Source organism: Sorghum bicolor, chromosome 10 (assembly GCF_000003195.3).
Source record: "Sorghum bicolor cultivar BTx623 chromosome 10, Sorghum_bicolor_NCBIv3, whole genome shotgun sequence".
In the NCBI taxonomy this organism is placed as follows: Eukaryota; Viridiplantae; Streptophyta; class Magnoliopsida; order Poales; family Poaceae; genus Sorghum; species Sorghum bicolor.
Genome location: NC_012879.2, coordinates 42,915,365 through 42,932,755, shown reverse-complemented (window position 1 = coordinate 42,932,755; position 17,391 = coordinate 42,915,365). Strand labels below are relative to the sequence as shown.

At 52.1% G+C, this 17,391-nt stretch overlaps 1 protein-coding gene across 5 annotated transcripts in view; it reads left to right on the top strand.

The window, feature by feature from the left end:
• Positions 1-17,391, top strand: part of LOC8058820 (HEAT repeat-containing protein 5B) — a 73,842-nt gene that overhangs the window by 12,130 nt on the left and 44,321 nt on the right. For 4 of the 5 annotated variants that reach the window (XM_021448993.1, XM_021448992.1, XM_021448991.1 and 1 more), the window contains exons 10-11: positions 77-157; positions 4,688-4,756. In XM_021448993.1, coding sequence (XP_021304668.1) covers positions 77-157; positions 4,688-4,756 — 150 coding nt within the window. Of the gene's footprint in view, positions 1-65; positions 158-4,687; positions 4,757-17,391 lie in introns of all 5 variants that reach the window. The other variant, XM_021448994.1, reaches the window with a different exon arrangement.

Sequence of the window (17,391 nt, the reverse complement as noted above, 5' to 3'; positions counted from 1 at the left end):
ATGGCAGATTCCTTTTAGTCATATACTGTTAAGAAATATTTGAGGTTACTACTTTACATATGCAGTTCTGGTACAGCTGGAGTCTTCGAACTACACAGCTCCAATGAGAGTGGCAACACTACGCATTTTGTCTTACCTGTTGAGAAGTGTGGGTGAGGTATTTGCAGTTACAGAACTCTAGTACTCTGTTTGGTGTTTCACTGTTTATTGCAACCTCCATTTGGAAGAACCTGTCCAATTACTGTGTGTAAGGAGCACCGTGGGTAACAATGTGACATGGGTATTGGAGGTAGACTAAGATATGTATAGCCTGACTTGTTTGTACGTACATTACTTGTACTCCAAGCCTTATTGGCTTGTACTCCAGGCCTTCTCAGCTATATATATGAAAGGCCACCCCTCCCCTTCAAGGGTGTGCGGTGTATTATCTCTCTACATGGTATCAGGCGGGACCGATTAGGGTTCCCTGTCTCCTCTCCCTTCCACTGCCCTAATTTTCCAGCGCCGCCGCCCTATGTGCGGTGTATTATCTCTCTACAATGGGCAGCTGAAGTTGAGGACCTTGATTGGTGGGGCCCAACATTGTATGCACACAGTGGGTTTTTGGAGGAAGGGAGGATCGAATATACTTCTTACATACACTGTACACTTCTTTAAGTAATAATTACTTGAGTAATCCAAACCAAACCTTGGATCTATATATGATCCATTTTGGGGCCTCATTGGAAGTATATTGAAGAAGTAGGAAATTAGGAATAGGATAACTGGATGAGAAGTTGCCAATTTGTCATGCATAGTGCATGCTTGGGGTGGGTTGGAATTTGGACCATTGGGTGTACTATAAGAATTTTGAATGAAATTTTCATGATTGAAGAGAGAAGAGCAGGAGAAAGAAAAAGTAAAGTTGCTTTGGAGTTAACAAAAGAACTTCAACATGTGCTTTTTAGAATCTGATTAGCACCATAGGAAAATTTTATATGATTCACTCTGTGTACACACGTGAGGTGTTAGTCCTATGTACTCTATGTACCCACTAGAAGACAGTCATTCATGAGCTTAGTGTTAATAATCCGCTCTCCTGCGTTTTCGAGGAAAAAAATCCCAAGACCCTCTTTGTTAGAGTAAATAGGAATAGTACCACATGGTGTACCCACGTGAGGTGTTAGTCCTATGTACTCTATATAATCAGGCCTTGAGGCCCAATGCAATATATTCAATATTCCAACAATTATATTCATCCTTCATGGTATCATTCGCCTAAGTTTAGATCCTAACCTTAGCCGCTGCCGCTTCCGCACCGTGTGCCCGAGGGGAGAGGTCGACCTCCGCCAGGGGCAACGCCCCTGTTTAGGTGCCTGATCCTATTGGTCCGGCTGCCATCGCCGTAGTCGCACAACAGATCCAAATCTCCCCTACGTCATCGTCGGGCTACCGCTGCCCTGCCCTCGGGCTCGTCGCTAGCTGTCGCCGTCAACACCTGATCTTCATTGCATAGAGGCAGATGGATCTTGGCCCATCTCGTGCTGTTGTGGTGGCGGCTAGGCCCGGCCACACGCCCTGACCCTGCGCTGCCATGGAGGCAGCCAGATCTGGCGTGTCGTTGCTTTTGGGTGGATCTGCACATCTCTACCACGTCGATCCGCGTCGGCACCTTTGACCCTGCACGTCCGATTGGGTCGCACTGCCGCCGTCGTGCCGTCTCAAGGGGTACTCCCGATCCCCTGCTGCTATATCCTTTTGGTTTGCCCGATCACTGATCCGGATTGAGTCGCCCATCGCCCATCAACTTCGCCACTACTCCGGCATCGGCATTGATCGGGCCATCGGCTGCCTCGGCATTCCATCGGTTGTGCATTGGCTGTCCCAGCATGGGTGAATGCCCCATTGGATCGTCATCGACACCATCGTCGAGTATTATGCACATCTTCTCTGAGCAACAGGGCTGCTGCTATGTCGCCTCATCGGGCTGTAGCACTGCCGCCCGTGTGTCCGCTTCGCCGTTGCATCTACATTACCGTCACCTGTGCATCGACGACTGTGCTGCGCAATCCCTGTTGCGCCATCCGTCTGCACAGGGTCTTTGTCTTGCTGATTGGGTCTTCGTCATCGAGCTGCCGCTACCCGCGTCATCATTGAGACCTGCTCGCCGACGCGTCTTCTCACACATTGTTTCTTCTTCGTCCAGCACAACCACACGGTTGGGGCCCTCTCCCTTGTATGCCCGGTATTGGCAACATCGACGTGTGCTTTCGTCCCCGATGCGTTGCTGGATCTGGCAAATTCAGCTGCGCCTTGGTGCTCAGGCGGACTGCATCGACTTCGGCATCAACCCTCCTGTTCTCACCCCGTCTGCCTCGATTGTGTTGTCGCCTTTCTTCTATGTCTACGACGGCCCTGACTGCGTTGACTTCGGCATCGCCCCTTCTCACAATGACTGCCTTGATGCATCTCTGTCGTCACCATGGCGCCCCATGTGCGCCTGTAGCTCCGTCGACACGGTAACCCGACCACACCTACGTCGTCCTCGACCATCTTCAGCACGGCATCTTCAACCACGACTATTGGGCCCTCACGCTCGGCTACCTCAACATCAGCATAAAGATCTACCGCCTTGCATGAGGACTTATCGGTTTCTTCTCCAGCCACAGCATACACTGCACATCGACTGTTATGATTGCGGGGGGATGTTAGCTTGTTAGCTTCTTCTCCAGTCTCACCATCTCTAGCGCTCCCAGTGTGACTGTAGGGAGATGCTGGAGTACATAGGAATAGTACCACATTGTGTACCCACGTGAGGTGTTAGTCCTATGTACTCTATATAATCAGCCCATGAGACCCAATCCAGTATATCCAATATTCCACCAATTATATTCATCCTTCACCCTTGGTGGGTTTAGTGACCATTTCCACTTGGCCATAAGGTACTTAAAGTTATTTTCGGTCCCTTGCCAAAAGAAATTGGACCTAATGGTGCCCATCTTCTGGTGAGCCCCTCCAGCAAGCTGATAAAAGCCCAGAGTGTATATTGGTATAGGATACTGAGGCATATGTTGGTTAAAATGAGCTTGCCACTCAACGTTAGGAGCTTACCCTTCCATTGGTCAAGTCTCTTCACCATTTTATCAAAAATACTGCAGAAAGCAGCAATGTTCAAATGATGGTCAGTGATAGGGATTCCAAGGTATTGGGAGATTGCCTAGAACACAGTTCAGCATGTTTGCAATTCTCTTTATCCTCCTGTGTTTATCAAAAAACATAGACTTCGTTCTTGTGGAAGTTTATTTTGAGACCAGTCTCCACTCAAAACAATAAAGAAGATTTCTGAGAGCTGCAATTCCCATCTATCATCATCAACGTGTCATCAGCGTATGGGAATGAGAAATCCCTCCTTGGATAAGGTCTGGAAGAATGCCTACTATGCGTCCATGATGTACAGCTTTCTCCAACATTACACTAAGGGCATCAGCATCTAAGTTGAAAACTCCATGATGTTCAGCATGTCTTTGACCTCTGAAGATATTGAAAAAGGGGCTTCTGCTACCATTAACATTGATGCAGACTTTACCCCTGGTAACAGTGTCCATTATGATGTTTATCCGAGTTTCAGGGAAACCTTTGCCCCTCATGACCTCTTCTAGGAAGTCCATCTTACCTTGTTGTATGCTTTCTCTAGTCAATCTTCAGGATCACACCTTGTTTCCTGTTTGATTTAGTTCGTGAATGACCTCATATAACACTACCACTCCTTCAAGGATGTTTATGCCTTTAATGAACCCGGTTTGGTGTTGTCCAATCACCCCCCTAGCACACTTAGATAACCCATTAGTCAGAACTTTGGTAAAGACCTTGAAATGCACATTCAACAAATAGATGGGCGGTACTGCTTAGTAAAATTGGCCTCCTTCACCTTAGGGACCATAGTAATTACTCAATAGTTTGAACGGTAATGTCTAGAGAGCCTCCATGAAAATCCCTGAACATATTCATCAAATCCTGTTTAACAAGCTCGCTGAAATGTTGGAAGAAAGATACACCAAACTCATTTGGTCATGGGGCTGTGTCCCTCGTCATATCCATGACTGCCTCTTTCACCTCTTCATAATTGAAAGATTCTGTCAGAAAGTTTTTCTCTAGTAGGGAAAGGTAGGAGTGGTCTTGTCAAAAGGTTGGTGCCAAGTGTAGGTTGAAGTGTTTATTTGGGCCAAAAATATCTTTATAGAAGGAAACCACATGGTCCACTATCTCCTGCTGGTCCCTTATCAACCCTTGTTCATTGGCATAAAGATGGAAGAATTTTGAGTTAGAATCTCCTTTGATGATCCAGTTCTTTCCAACCCTTTGTTGCCAATAGATCTCTTCCATTTGATAGACCGTCTCTAGCCCAGTTTCCTATTCCTGTCTTCGTTACCACTCAAGGCCTGAAACCTCCTTGGTTTCAGCAAGTTTGTTAAATTTATCAAACTGCTCAAGTAGGATCTGTTTTCTCTTTTTCTGTTGTCCGCTGGGCCCTGGGCCATATGGGCCATTGTGGACTAAAAGTCTAGAATTATGTACAAGTATATATACTATATGGAATATGTATATGTATTACTACACTTGACATTATGTTCACTCTGGAAATGTTCAAATTCTTTCTGGTCAACATTTTTACTAATGCTATGAATACATGGTATGTACTATCCTGCAGGTTCCAGCTGAATTCAAGGATGTACTTGATAACACAGTTGTTGCAGCATTATCTCATTCTTCTGCTCATGTATGTTGTGCACACAATTTCTGTTATAGACATGCTATTGAATCATTATACTTCTTCAGCAAATACATGCTATATCAGTTTAAATAAGCATCATAGGTATATACTATTGAATTGTGCTTTTTCTACTTGCAGGGGATAGGTTAAATTAACCATTTACTCCCTTATTTTTTGTTTGATTTGATTTTTTGAGAACATGTTTGATTTGATTGAATAAGTGACACTCGTACACATACCTAGGCAATTATTTTTTTAACATTATGATCAAATTGCTCCCTTTTGTACAGCACATAAAACACATTCAATAATAGGCAATGCATGATGAGAAGTTCAGTTTCCTGGCTGAGAACATGCCGCCACAGTACTAGGAAGTGTTCATGTAATAATATTGGCGATCTAGTTGCTTGAGTGGGGGGGGGGGGGTGTTGGTGTGTGTTTTGTAATGGTTTCTCTACTCTTCTTCTTAATTTAAGGATATGCAGCTCTCCTGCATGTTCAAGAAAAAAACATGCCACCGCAATACTAGGAAGTCAATTTTCCAATGATGTTGGTTGGTGAGTGTTGGTGTCATGGGCATAAAGAGGGGTGCCGTAGGGCGCAAGTGTCCTAGTTGGGCCTTAAGGCCATTAGTGTTAATTAGTGTCTCTCTTAGTTATTTGTCTATAGGAATAGTACCATATTGTCTAGGCACAAGAGGTGTTAGTCCTATGTACCTTTTATATTCAGTCCATGGGGCACAATGGAAAGCAAGAACAATTATCCTATCTCTCTCTCTTTCATCTAAGCCTGCGGTAGAGGGGTATAACCTATGAAGAAACAATTCTAGTCTCCCTCAATCTCTCAAGCTCTTGGCAAAGCATAAGGCCTAGTTATCCCAAATACACCTCGTCCATAACATCTGGTATCTAGAGTCCAGCGATCCTCTTCATCCAAAAAAAAAACATCGATTCAGATCCTGATCCCCACCACCATCCGCCGCCGCCGCCGCCGCCGCGGCAGCCGCCACCACAACCACCAGGCCGCTGTCCGCCTCCCTCTGCACCAACGACCTCGAAGCTTCCCTGGCGACCATCACAGCCGCCATGAGGGCCAACGCTGCCGCCATCAAGGCCCTGTCCGCTGAGTGCTCGGCGTCCAGCAACAGCTCAGCTGCCGGGAAACACCACAACAATCGTCCGCCGCGGTTCCAGAAGCTGGGTTTTCCGCGTTACGACGGTAATTCCGACCCCCTCATCTTCATCAACAGCTGCGACACATACTTTCGTCGAGAGCGCATCATGGTGGAAGAAAAGGTATGGATGGCTTCCCGTCATCTGGACGATGGCGCTCGTACGTGGTTCCTCCAAGTCCAGGAGGAGGGCACCCCGACATGGCGTCGCTTCATCGAGCTCCTGCAGCGGCGCTTCAAACCAACTCCGCGCCCCAATCCGCTCCACCGGCTGTCCCTTGGTGTCGACAACTGCCTACGCAGCCTTGCGGAGATGACCGCACAGCTGGATCGCCTCCGGGTGCGTCTCGAGAAGGACCGTGAACGCCGGGCAGCTGTACGCCTCCAGGCAGCTGCACGGGGACTCCTGGCACGTCGCCGAGCGCAGGCTCTTCGTGCCACAAAAGCATTGAAGGAGCAAGCAACGGTGCGCCTCCAGGCAGCAGTGCGAGGAATGCTTGTCCGTCGCATGGTGCGGCAGATACGCATGCTCCTCAGCTCGACGTTGTCATACGTGTTCATCCACTCGGACTCGCCGATACGGCCTGCGGCTCCAATTGCAGTGGGGGTCCAAGTATGGGCGTTTCCAGTGCAGCGACCTCGCATCAACATCCAGCATCAGGCATCAAAGGTTATCTCATTCATCCTTGTGCCTGCCGTGGTGCTAGACACTTTCAGCATAAGAGCCAGCTGCTTCACACTCCACCCTTCAGCCTACATGAAGCCAGCAGAGGCGCTCTTTCCATGGGATCCAGGTGGATATCCTTATATTTTAGTCTTCAATAAAAAGGGAAAGCCGAGATGTAAAAGGCTTAACCCTATTTTGCTTCAGCTCTCCAGCTCGAGGACGAGCTGGGTCTCCAAGGGCGGGGGAGATGTCATGAGCATAAAGAGGGGTGCCGTAGGGCGCAAGTGTCCTAGTTGGGCCTTAAGCCCATTAGTGTTAATTAGTGTCTCTCTTAGTTATTTGTCTATAGGAATAGTACCATATTGTCTAGGCACAAGAGGTGTTAGTCCTATGTACCTTTTATATTCAGCCCATGGGGCACAATGGAAAGCAAGAACAATTATCCTATCTCTCTCTCTCTTTCATCTAAGCCTGCGGTAGAGGGGTATAACCTATGAAGAAACAATTCTAGTCTCCCTCAATCTCTCAAGCTCTTGGCAAAGCATAAGGCCTAGTTATCCCAAAGCTCTTGGCAAAGCATAAGGCCTAGTTATCCCAAATACACCTCGTCCATAACAGTTGGCAAAGACACAGGGGATTTGGGAATTTTCTGTATTATTATTACTTAGCCACCATAACCATGGCTGTTTCTTTTTTTTTCCTTTGAAAAGTTAAACCTTCATTGCATCATAAACATGTTACAAACATGTTACAGATATGGGGATCTTGTTACCCCAATCATTGTTTTCTAGCACATGCTTGATATAGTTGGATGATGAGCAGGTGCTTGGCAAGAAAAAAGACATGAATTTGGGAGGCTTGCTTGTCTTGCCTTTTTATCAAGGCTATCAACCATCTTATTTGTCTCTCTATTGATCTTGATTACTGTGTAGTTTCTTGCTTGTTCATATAGAGAACCAGAGGTTTGCTTTTACAGCTAGAAAGTAAAACAAACTTGCAACAACTAAGTAGAGATAAGATGCTAAAGTAAAGATAATATGCCATGACATAGGCACTAACTACTACCAATGTTTTCAAGTCATCCGATTAATCATCCTAATCGGTCCCTAGTGACTGATTAGGGCTACTGTCGACTTGTACAAGTCGTCTGATTAATCGCGATTAATCGTCCTAGTCGGTCTCGTGGCGACTAGGTCTGACTGGACGACTTGAAAACATTGACTACTACTACTTATCCTAAACATGGAGCCCCAAAATATCAAATTTGACTCGACTGCCTTGTCGTCTTTGCCAAGTAGATCACCCAGCAGCCGAGCCAACCAGAACACTTGAGTGGCGGCGATGTACTCTGCTTCACAGTTGGACATTGCCACCACCTGCTGCTTGACCGATTGCCAGTTGATCAAGCATTTGGCGAGGAAGAACACAGAACCGCTTGTGCTCTTGCATGTGTTGATGTTGCCATCATGGTCGCTGTCGCTGTAGCCGACGAAATGCGCCGCACCGGGATACCTTGGGTAGTGCAAACGATAGTCGAGCGTACCCACGATGTAGCATTGATCCTTTTGATGGCCTGCTGATGCTCCACTGTCGTCTATGCTAGAAGTTGTGATTTTTCATTCCTAGGCTAACCCTAGAAGGGTAGTTGTATATCCTGTCATACATGGGCTTCATGGGCCTAATACACACATACTCCAACACCCTCCCGCAGTCTGAACCACTGGCGCAGCGGAGTTACAGACTGGACGCAAAAAGAAGCACACACACGAGCCCCCCACAGACGCAACTAGCCACCGGCGATGTTGAGGTTGGAGCGAAACTTGGTGAAGGTCGAGGACGGGAGGCCCTTGGTGAAGATGTCGGCAAACTGGGAGGTGGTCGGGATGTGGAGGACCCAAACATCGCCGATGGCGACTCGATCACGGACAAAGTGTAGATCGATCTCCACATGTTTGGTCCGCTGGTGCTGCACAGGGTTGGTGGAGAGGTACACCGCACTGACGTTGTCACAATAGACCAGCATGCTCCGGGAGAGAGGGCTGTGGAGCTCGGCAAGGAGCTGTCGGAGCTAGGAGGCCTCAGCCAGGCCGTTGGTGACAGCACGGTACTCCGCCTCAGCACTGGAGCGGGAGACCACCGGCTGGTGCTTGGACGACCAGGACACCGGGTTTCCGCCCAGAAAGACAGCGTAGCCGGAGATGGATCGTCGAGTGTCCGGACACTCGGCCCAGTCGGTGTCAGTGTAGACAACGAGCTCGGTGGAGGAAGACCGGTGGAGGAGCAGGCCGTAGTCGACAGCGCTGCAGAGGTAGCGGAGGCGGCGTTTGAGAACAGTGAGGTGGGGCTCTCGGCGATCATGCATGTGGAGACATATCTACTGAACTGCATAGGTGATGTCTGGTCTGGTGAAGGTGAGGTACTGAAGTGCACCGGCAAGACTCCGGTATGCAGTGGGGTCTGTCCCTGGGGTGCCTTGGTCTTTGACAACTTGCCCTGTGTGTCAACCGGAGTGGAGCAGGGCTTGTAGTTAGTCATCCCAGCTCGCTCCAGGTTATCAAGAGTGTACTGCCGCTTGTGAAGAAGTAGCCCGGTGGGACGAGGCTCAACAGTGACCCCGAGGAAGTGGTGGAGCACACCAAGATCCTTCATAGCAAACTCTTGCTGAAGAGAGGTGATGATGCGGCGGAGTAGTGACTGGCTGGAGGCTGTGAGGACAATATCATCAACATAGAGCAGCAGGTAGGCAGTCTCAGCTCTGTGGTGATAGATAAACTGGGATGTATTTGACTTGGCCTCCACAAATCCTAGTGTCAACAGGAAAGCAGCAAACCGAGTGTGCCACGACCGAGGGGTCTGCTTGAGGCTGTAGAGAGACTTGTTGAGCCGACAGACCATGTCGGGACGAGAAGAGTCAACAAACCCCGCCGGCTGGCTGCAATAGACTGTCTAAGTGAGTATCGTGCAGAAAAGCGTTCTTGACGTCCGGCTGATGCACGGGCCATGAGCGAGTGAGAGCCAGTGAGAGCATCGTGCGGACGGTGGCCGGCTTCACCACTGGGCTGAATGTCTCATCATAGTCGACTCTAGGGCGCTGAGTGAAACCCTGGAGAACCCAGCGAGCCTTGTACCTATCAAGGGTACCATCAGCTCGCCGCTTGTGTGTTCAGATCTACTTGCCGGTGACGACGTTGGAGCCAGGCGGACGGGGCACCAGATCCCATTTCCGGTTGGCGAGGAGCGCCGCGTACTCCTCTTCCATCGCGCGGCGCCAGTGAGGGTCTGACAAGGCGTCGTGAACGGAAGAGAGTACAAGAGAGACCTGCGGGTCGTCGGGCATCGCCACGAGAGCCCGGGGCCGCAGGGTACCAGCCGCGTGTCGTGTCACCATAGGGTGAACATGACGCGGGTGTCAGTGAAGGAGCGGTGGGTGGTACACCTGCGGCACGACACGGGCAGCTGGGGGCCGCGGCGGTGGTGTAGGCGTCGCCGGCGGAGAAGAGGCCACCGGTGGTGTAGGCGTCGTTGGCGGAGAAGAGGCCACCAGTGGTGATTGAAGCAGCAGAGCCGGCCGCGCACGACGCTGGTAGACGTGCACCGGCTGGGTGAAACGCGTAGGAGGCGCGGAAGCTGACGTCCCCAGACCCGTGTCGGGCGTAGGGGTAGGTGCAGCACCGGAGGGCGACGCCTTCGGACCCGTGCATGGCGCAGGGCCAGGGGCGTCATTGGCGGGCGGCGAGCTAGGGCACGGGTCTGGCGAAGGGCATGGTGTAGCAGTACCTGCAGGATACAACGGCAAAGGTGGCTGGACCACCATGTTAGTGTGAAACAGAGAGAAGAGGTCAAAGTCAGGGGTGGAAGTGGGTGTGGTGGTGGTGGAGAAGGGGAAGACGGACTCATCAAACATCACATGGCGAGAGATGATGACCCGACGAGAGGTGAGGTCAAAGCAACGATAACCCTTGTGATCCGGGGAATACCCGAGGAAGACACAGAGTCGAACGGGGAGCCAGCTTGTGGGGAGCGGTGGCAGTGGTGTTAGGGTAACACGCACACGCGAAGACACGAAGGTGCTCATACCGAGGAGGGGTACCGAAGAGAGCGTGGTGTGGCGTAGGAGCTGGGCAGGCAGCGGAAGGAAGGCGGTTAAGGAGATAGGTGGAGGTGTGCAGACTCCCAGCTCAGAAACGAGCAGGAAGCGACGCCTGGAGCAGAAGGGTGCGCATGGTGTCGTTCATGGCGCGAATCATGCGCTCAGCCTTGCCGTTCTGGGAGGAGGTATATGGGCAAGACATGCGCAACTGGACACCGTGAGAGAGGAAGAAGGCACGGGAGGTGGTGTTATCGAACTCACGGCCATTGTCACACTGAACTGCCTTGATGGTGAGGCCGAACTGAGTAGACACACCATGCTAGAAGTTGTGATTTTTCATTCCCAGGCTAACCCTAGAAGGGTAGCTGTATATCCTGTCATACATGGGCCTCATGGGCTAATACACACATACTCCAATAGTCTGTTGCATGAACCAGCTGACGTAGCTGACGACGAATGCCAAGTCTGCTCGGGTGTGGTCGAGATAGCGCAGGCTGCTGACGCCTTGGATCTCTACGGTGGAGGTGTCTCCAAACTTGACAGCCACGCACGCCGCAGTCTAAGTCGGAGAAGATGTCCCGCCGCCTTGTCATGTGGTGTGTAGCGCCACTGTTGAGGTTGGTACCAATTGTTGGCAAAGACAAGGGTATTTGGGAATTTTCTGTATCACTTAGCCACCATAACCATGGCTGCTTCTTGGTTCATATATAGAACCAGAGGACTGCTTTTATAGCTAGGAAGTAAAACAAACTTGCAACAACTAAAGTAGAGATAAGATGCTAAAGTAAAGATAAGATGCCATGACATAGGCACTAACTACTACTACTTATCCTAAACATGGAGCTCCAAAATATCAAGAACACTAGGCTTAATCTTTGAAGGTGCTGGGTTGGGCTAGGCCTTCAGGGGCAAATATGGAAATGTGTATTGAAAACTGTGCTTTGAAAACTATTTGCAAACAGTATTTTGGTGAAGCTTGTGAAATGTACAAAAATGGGGGGGGGGGGGAGTAATTTCATAGGCATATGAAAAACTTTATTATTTGCCATGCTGTAATCTACATTCAATACATTTTATTCTTTGAATGGCGATGAAATACTTAATACTCCCTTCAGCCACAAGTGTCGTGTACTTGTGTTGAAGATGCATGGGCTAAAAAATATTACGCTGGTGACATATTTCTATTATAATATTTTTGTACCTGATAAAAATATAATATAATTTAAGTGTCTTAGACAAATCTGGGCATGCCATATTCTATTGGCCATCTAACTACCCATAAAGAAGTTACTGGTCAAATTAAAATATATAAGTCTCCATGTACTAGGAGGGCACCTGTTTCAACTGGTGGGAGCAATAAATTGCCGATGATGACAAGCTTATACAAATAAATCCTTGCATTTGGTATTCTGATTGCGTTACATAGTGTACAACTGTACAACCCTGTTCCCTGTAGCGAAAACCCGTAGTTTAGCACCCACTAGATACACAGTTACATGTCTTAAAGCTCATTTCATGATACCTTTTGTTTCCCAGTTCCTACAGAGAAACACTTGCTGTGCACCTGATCTTAGTGGGTGCTGAGGCAAACTGAATGCTTGATATGGCTGGATTGGCGAGTAGCAATAGATGGGAATGGCAAGGATAAACTGAATTTGTCCTCCCTCTGGAGGCTCTGAGTTTCTTTGGTTTATTGTTGTTTATTTATCTCAATTGTTCTGTCTGTCTTATACTCCCTTAGTATAGGATTTAGAAGTCGTTTAGGACAGCGACACGGTCTCCAAAACACAACTTTGACCTCTTATTTTTATAAAAATATTTAGTAAAAAAAGATATATGTATACTTTTATGAAAGTATTTTTCAAGACAAATCTATTCATATAATTTTTATATTTACAAACTTAATAATTTAAAAGTTATTGATGATTTATATTCCCAATGTTTGACCCAAACCTTGTCCAAAACGACTTTTAAATCCTATACGGAGGGAGTACTGTAAGACATAATCTGCTGCCCCCTTTCTCTCTTATTCTTCCTGTCCAGGACAGAGGGTAGTAGTTGGATCAGCTCATGTCATGGCTGTCCAAATCCTTAGTCCTGTAGAGTATAAGGCAATAGGCCATACTATGTACTAGTAGAGGTACACCAGCTGTATGGCTGGTACTAGAGTAGTTGTTGGCTGATTTCAGCCTTGTACCTTAGGAGTATGTAGTAGGTAGAATTGTACCTTAGAAGGTACATGTATTGGTGTATATAAACCAGTCCAATGCAATGGAAGAAGGCAGTTCATTGCCACTCATTCAGTTTGCAGTTTCAGTTCAAGTCTGAAACTGTGTGTGTGCTGTGTGTGTGCTGTAGTAGCTCAGGGCTTTTCTTCTACCTTGGAGCAGGGGAGAGGGAGAGGGGAGGAGAGCAGGTGCTGCTCACCTCAGTGCAGGGTTGCTGTGCCAACAATTGGTATCAGAGCCGTAGAAGCCGTGTGCTAGGTCCATCGACCGGCAATGGCGGACAGTGCGGCCCGGAACGGCGGAGGGGAGGGCGCTGAGTGCCAGCTCCAGCCGGCGCCACAGCAGGTCGAGGTGCGCGTGGTGAAGGAGTTCGGCGGCAGCGGCTCCTGGCCCATGCTCACCCGCACCAACTATGGTGAGTGGGCGACACAGATGAAGTGGAAGCTGCGCGCCTGGAAGTGGTGGGGGGCGATCGAGGAGGATGACCGGAGCGAGGATGCCCAGGTGGGGATCATGGAGGCGCTCATGGCCTCGACGCCGGCGGAGTACCACGAGGCGCTGGGCGCCAAGGACACCGCGAAGCAGGCCTGGGAGATGCTGGAATCGCTGCGCGTCGGCTCGGACCGAGCCAAGAGGGCTGGGATACAGCAGCTGTGCAGGGAGCTCAACGACATCAAGTTCAAGCCCGGAGAGACAATGGAGGATTTCACTCTTCGTCTCCAATCTCTGGCCACGCAGCTGGCCACCTACGACAAGAAGGTGGACGACGAGGATCTCGTCACCAAGCTGCTGTGCACCGTGCCGGCAAAATACTCGCAACTCGCCATGTCCATCGAGACCATGCTAGACATCTCCACGCTGTCTCTAGAGGACGTGGCCGGGCGGCTGCGGGTGGCTGAGAGCCGCAGCACACCGGCGCCGGAGAAGGAGAAGCCCAAGCTCTTGCTGACCGAGGAAGAATGGTCAGCACGCATGAAGGAGAAGAGGCGGTCCGGGGAAGGCTCAAGCCGCGGAGGCGGCGATCGCAGTGGCAACAAGCCGCAGAACAAGGGGCCGGCGGACAAGAAGAAGGGGAAGAAGAAGTTCTCCGACCCAAACGCCTGCCGGAAGTGCGGCAAGATCGGGCACTGGGCGCGGGAGTGCCCGGAGCGCAAGGAGAAGAAGGACGAGGCGCACCTGGCTCAGGACGACAGCGACGTCGAGCACGCACTCCTGATGGGTGTATATTGCGCAGGGCCGAGCGGTGAAACAGAGCCGGAGGCGGTGGAGCAGAGGAGTGCCCCGCCGGTCATCCACCAGCTCGAGGAGCCACGCGTGTAGGGGCAAGCTCATCTGGGGGTCGCCGGGGAAGAGTCGGAGCAGCAATGGTACCTGGACTCCGGCGCCAGCAACCACATGACTGGCCATCGGGCGGCCTTCTCCGTGCTAGATGAAGGGCACACAGGGAGTGTCAAGTTCGGCGACGGCTCGCGGGTACAAATTCGTGGGCGCGGCATGGTGCTGTTCCGGTGTAAGGATGGCGAACACCGTGCGCTCACGGACGTGTACTTCATCCCGGAGTTTCGTTCGAGCATCATCAGCCTTGGGCAGATGGACGAGCACGGAGCGGAGATCCTCATCCGCGACGGCGTGCTCAGGATCAAGGACCAGGATGGCCGGCTCCTGGCGAAGGTACAAAGATCGCGTAATCGTCTCATTCTCCTTGATCTGAAGGTTGAGCAGCCGGTGTGTCTGGCGGCGGCGTGCGCGGAGGAGCCCTGGTTGTGGCACGGCCGGCTCGGCCACCTCAACTTTGACGCACTAGGTCGGCTCGGGAAGATGGTGACCGGCATGCCAAGCATCAAGCACGCCGGGGAGCTAGGCGATAGCTGCCTCGTCGGGAAGCAGAGGAGGATGGCGTTCCCCAAGGCAGCCAAGTATCGCGCGACGGAACGGCTCGAGCTGGTCCACGGGGACCTTTGCCGGCCCATTATGCCGGCGACGCACGGAGGCCGGCGGTACTTCCTGCTGCTCGTGGACGACAGCAGCAGGTACATGTAGCTCCGGTTGCTGTCAAGCAAGGACGAGGCGGCGGACGCCATCAAGGCCGTCAAGGAAAGCGCAGAGGCGGAGTCCGGGAAAAAGCTTCGGGTGCTGCGTACCGATCGCGGCGGCAAGTTCACGGCGGTGCAGTTCGCCGAGTACTGCGCAGGTGAGGGAGTTAGGCGCCATCTCACTGCGCCATACTCACCACAACAGAACGGTGTGGTGGAGCGGCGGAATCAGACGATTGTGGGCATGGCCCGATCGATGATGAAGGCCAAGAGCATGCCGCCGGAGTTCTGGGGGAGGCGGTCACCACGGCCGTGTTCATCCTGAACCGATCACCAACAAAGGCGCTGAAGGGAGTGACACCGTACGAGGCATGGCATGGGCGCAAGCCTAATGTCTCGTACTTGAAGACGTTCGGCTGCATCGGGCACGTCAAGAAGGTGAAGCCTGGACAGGCTAAACTCGACGACAGGAGCGTCAAGGCGGTGTTTCTCGGCTACGAGTCGGGGACGAAGGCTTACCGGCTCTATGACCCGGTTCGGGGTAAGGTGCTGGTATCCAGGGACGTCGTCTTCGACGAAGCTGCAGCCTGGAGATGGGAGGAGGCTGAGGCCGGGGAAGGTCAAGGCGGCGGAGGGATCCGGGACTCCTTCACCGTGGAGCACCTGGTGATCCACGGCCACGGCGAGGCAGCCGATGGCCGGGGAAGTACAAGGGCCAGTGCCCGCCGGGGCGGCGAGCACTGAGCCGCCAGCTGCGGCCGAAGCAGAGGAGCCTCCTAGCCCGGGCGGGGCTAGGAACATGGACGTGCCAGGGTTGATGGGGGTTGGATCCCCTGTCTCGCCTGCACAGAGAGCGCCGGCGGCGGCCATGATAGAGTATGCCTCGCCGCCGTCCAATGTCTCTGAATTCGTGGACGCCTTCCATGAAGGAGAGGAGGTACGGTTCCGCAGGATCGACAACGTCATCGGGGAAGCAGAGACGCTCGTGGGCTCGTGGGCTCGGCAGCGACGCTCTGCTCCTCATGAGTGCAGAAGAGCCAACCACGTTTGTCGTTGCGGAGCGCGACGCGGCGTGGCGCAAGGCGATGCTGGAAGAGATGGAGGCCATCGAGCAGAATGGGACCTGGGACTTGGTCGATCCGCCGGCGGGTTGTCGGCCGATCGGACTCAAGTGGGTCTTCAAGGTGAAGCGGGACGAGCGCGACGCAGTGGTGAAGCACAAGGCGCGACTCGTGGCCCGTGGATTCGTGCAACGCGAGGGCATTGACTTCGAAGAAGTGTTCGCCCCCGTCGCGCGCATGGAGTCCGTGCGGCTGTTGCTCGCGCTCGCCAGGGCCAAGGACTGGCAAGTCCACCATCTGGACGTGAAGTCGGCATTCCTCAACGGGGACCTGGCTGAGATCGTCTACGTCAAGCAAGCGCCGGGGTTCATCGTCAAAGGAGCGGAGAAGAAGGTTCTGCGCCTGCGGAAGGCCCTCTACGGGTTGCGTCAGGCGCCACGAGCCTGGAACGCCAAGCTCGACGCCACCATGGCGGAGCTCGGGTTTCAGCGGTGCGCCACGGAGCACGCCCTGTACACCCGCCGACGGGGGAAGGAGCATCTCATCGTCGGGGTATACGTGGACGATCTCATCGTCACCGGAGCGCGCGCAGCAGACATCGCCAAGTTCAAGGAACAGATGGCGGCACGCTTTCGGATGAGTGACCTGGGTCCTCTGTCCTACTACCTCGGCATCGAGGTGAAGCAAGGAGAGGACACCATCAAGCTTGGACAGCGTGCTTATGCACTGAAGCTGATCGAGCAGGCGGGGGTGGCAGGCAGCAAGGCGGTGGCCACGCCCATGGAAGAGCGCATCAAGCTCTCGAAGCAGAGCACCGCGGCGAAGGTGGATGCCACGCTCTACCGGAGTATCGTCGGCGGCTTGCGCTGGCTGACTCACACACGGCCAGACATCGCTTTTGCGGTGGGCTATGTGAGTCGTTTCATGGAGGATCCACGGGAGGACCATTGGGCGGTGGTCAAGCGACTACTGCGCTATGTTCAAGGCACGGCGGAGTGGGGACTTGTCTTCCCCAAGCGCGTGGGCTTCAGCTGAGGGTGTTCAGTGAAGCACCGCCCGAGACCAAGGAAGGTACGCCGGGACTCACGGTGTTCAGCGATGCGGATATGGCAGGAGACGTTGACGGGCGGCGGAGCACTTCCGGTGTACTCGTCTTCCTCGGCGGTGCGCCAATTGCCTGGCAATCGTTGAAGCAGAAGATGGTGGCCTTGTCCACATGTGAGGCAGAGTATGTGGCGGCAGCCACGGCGGCGTGCCAGGTGGTTTGGATGCGCCGGCTGCTGACAGAGCTCACCGGGGTTCAAGCATAGCCGCCGGCACTTAAGGTGGACAACCAGCCAGCCATTGCGATGGCCAAGAACCCAGTCCTCCACGACAGGAGCAAGCACATC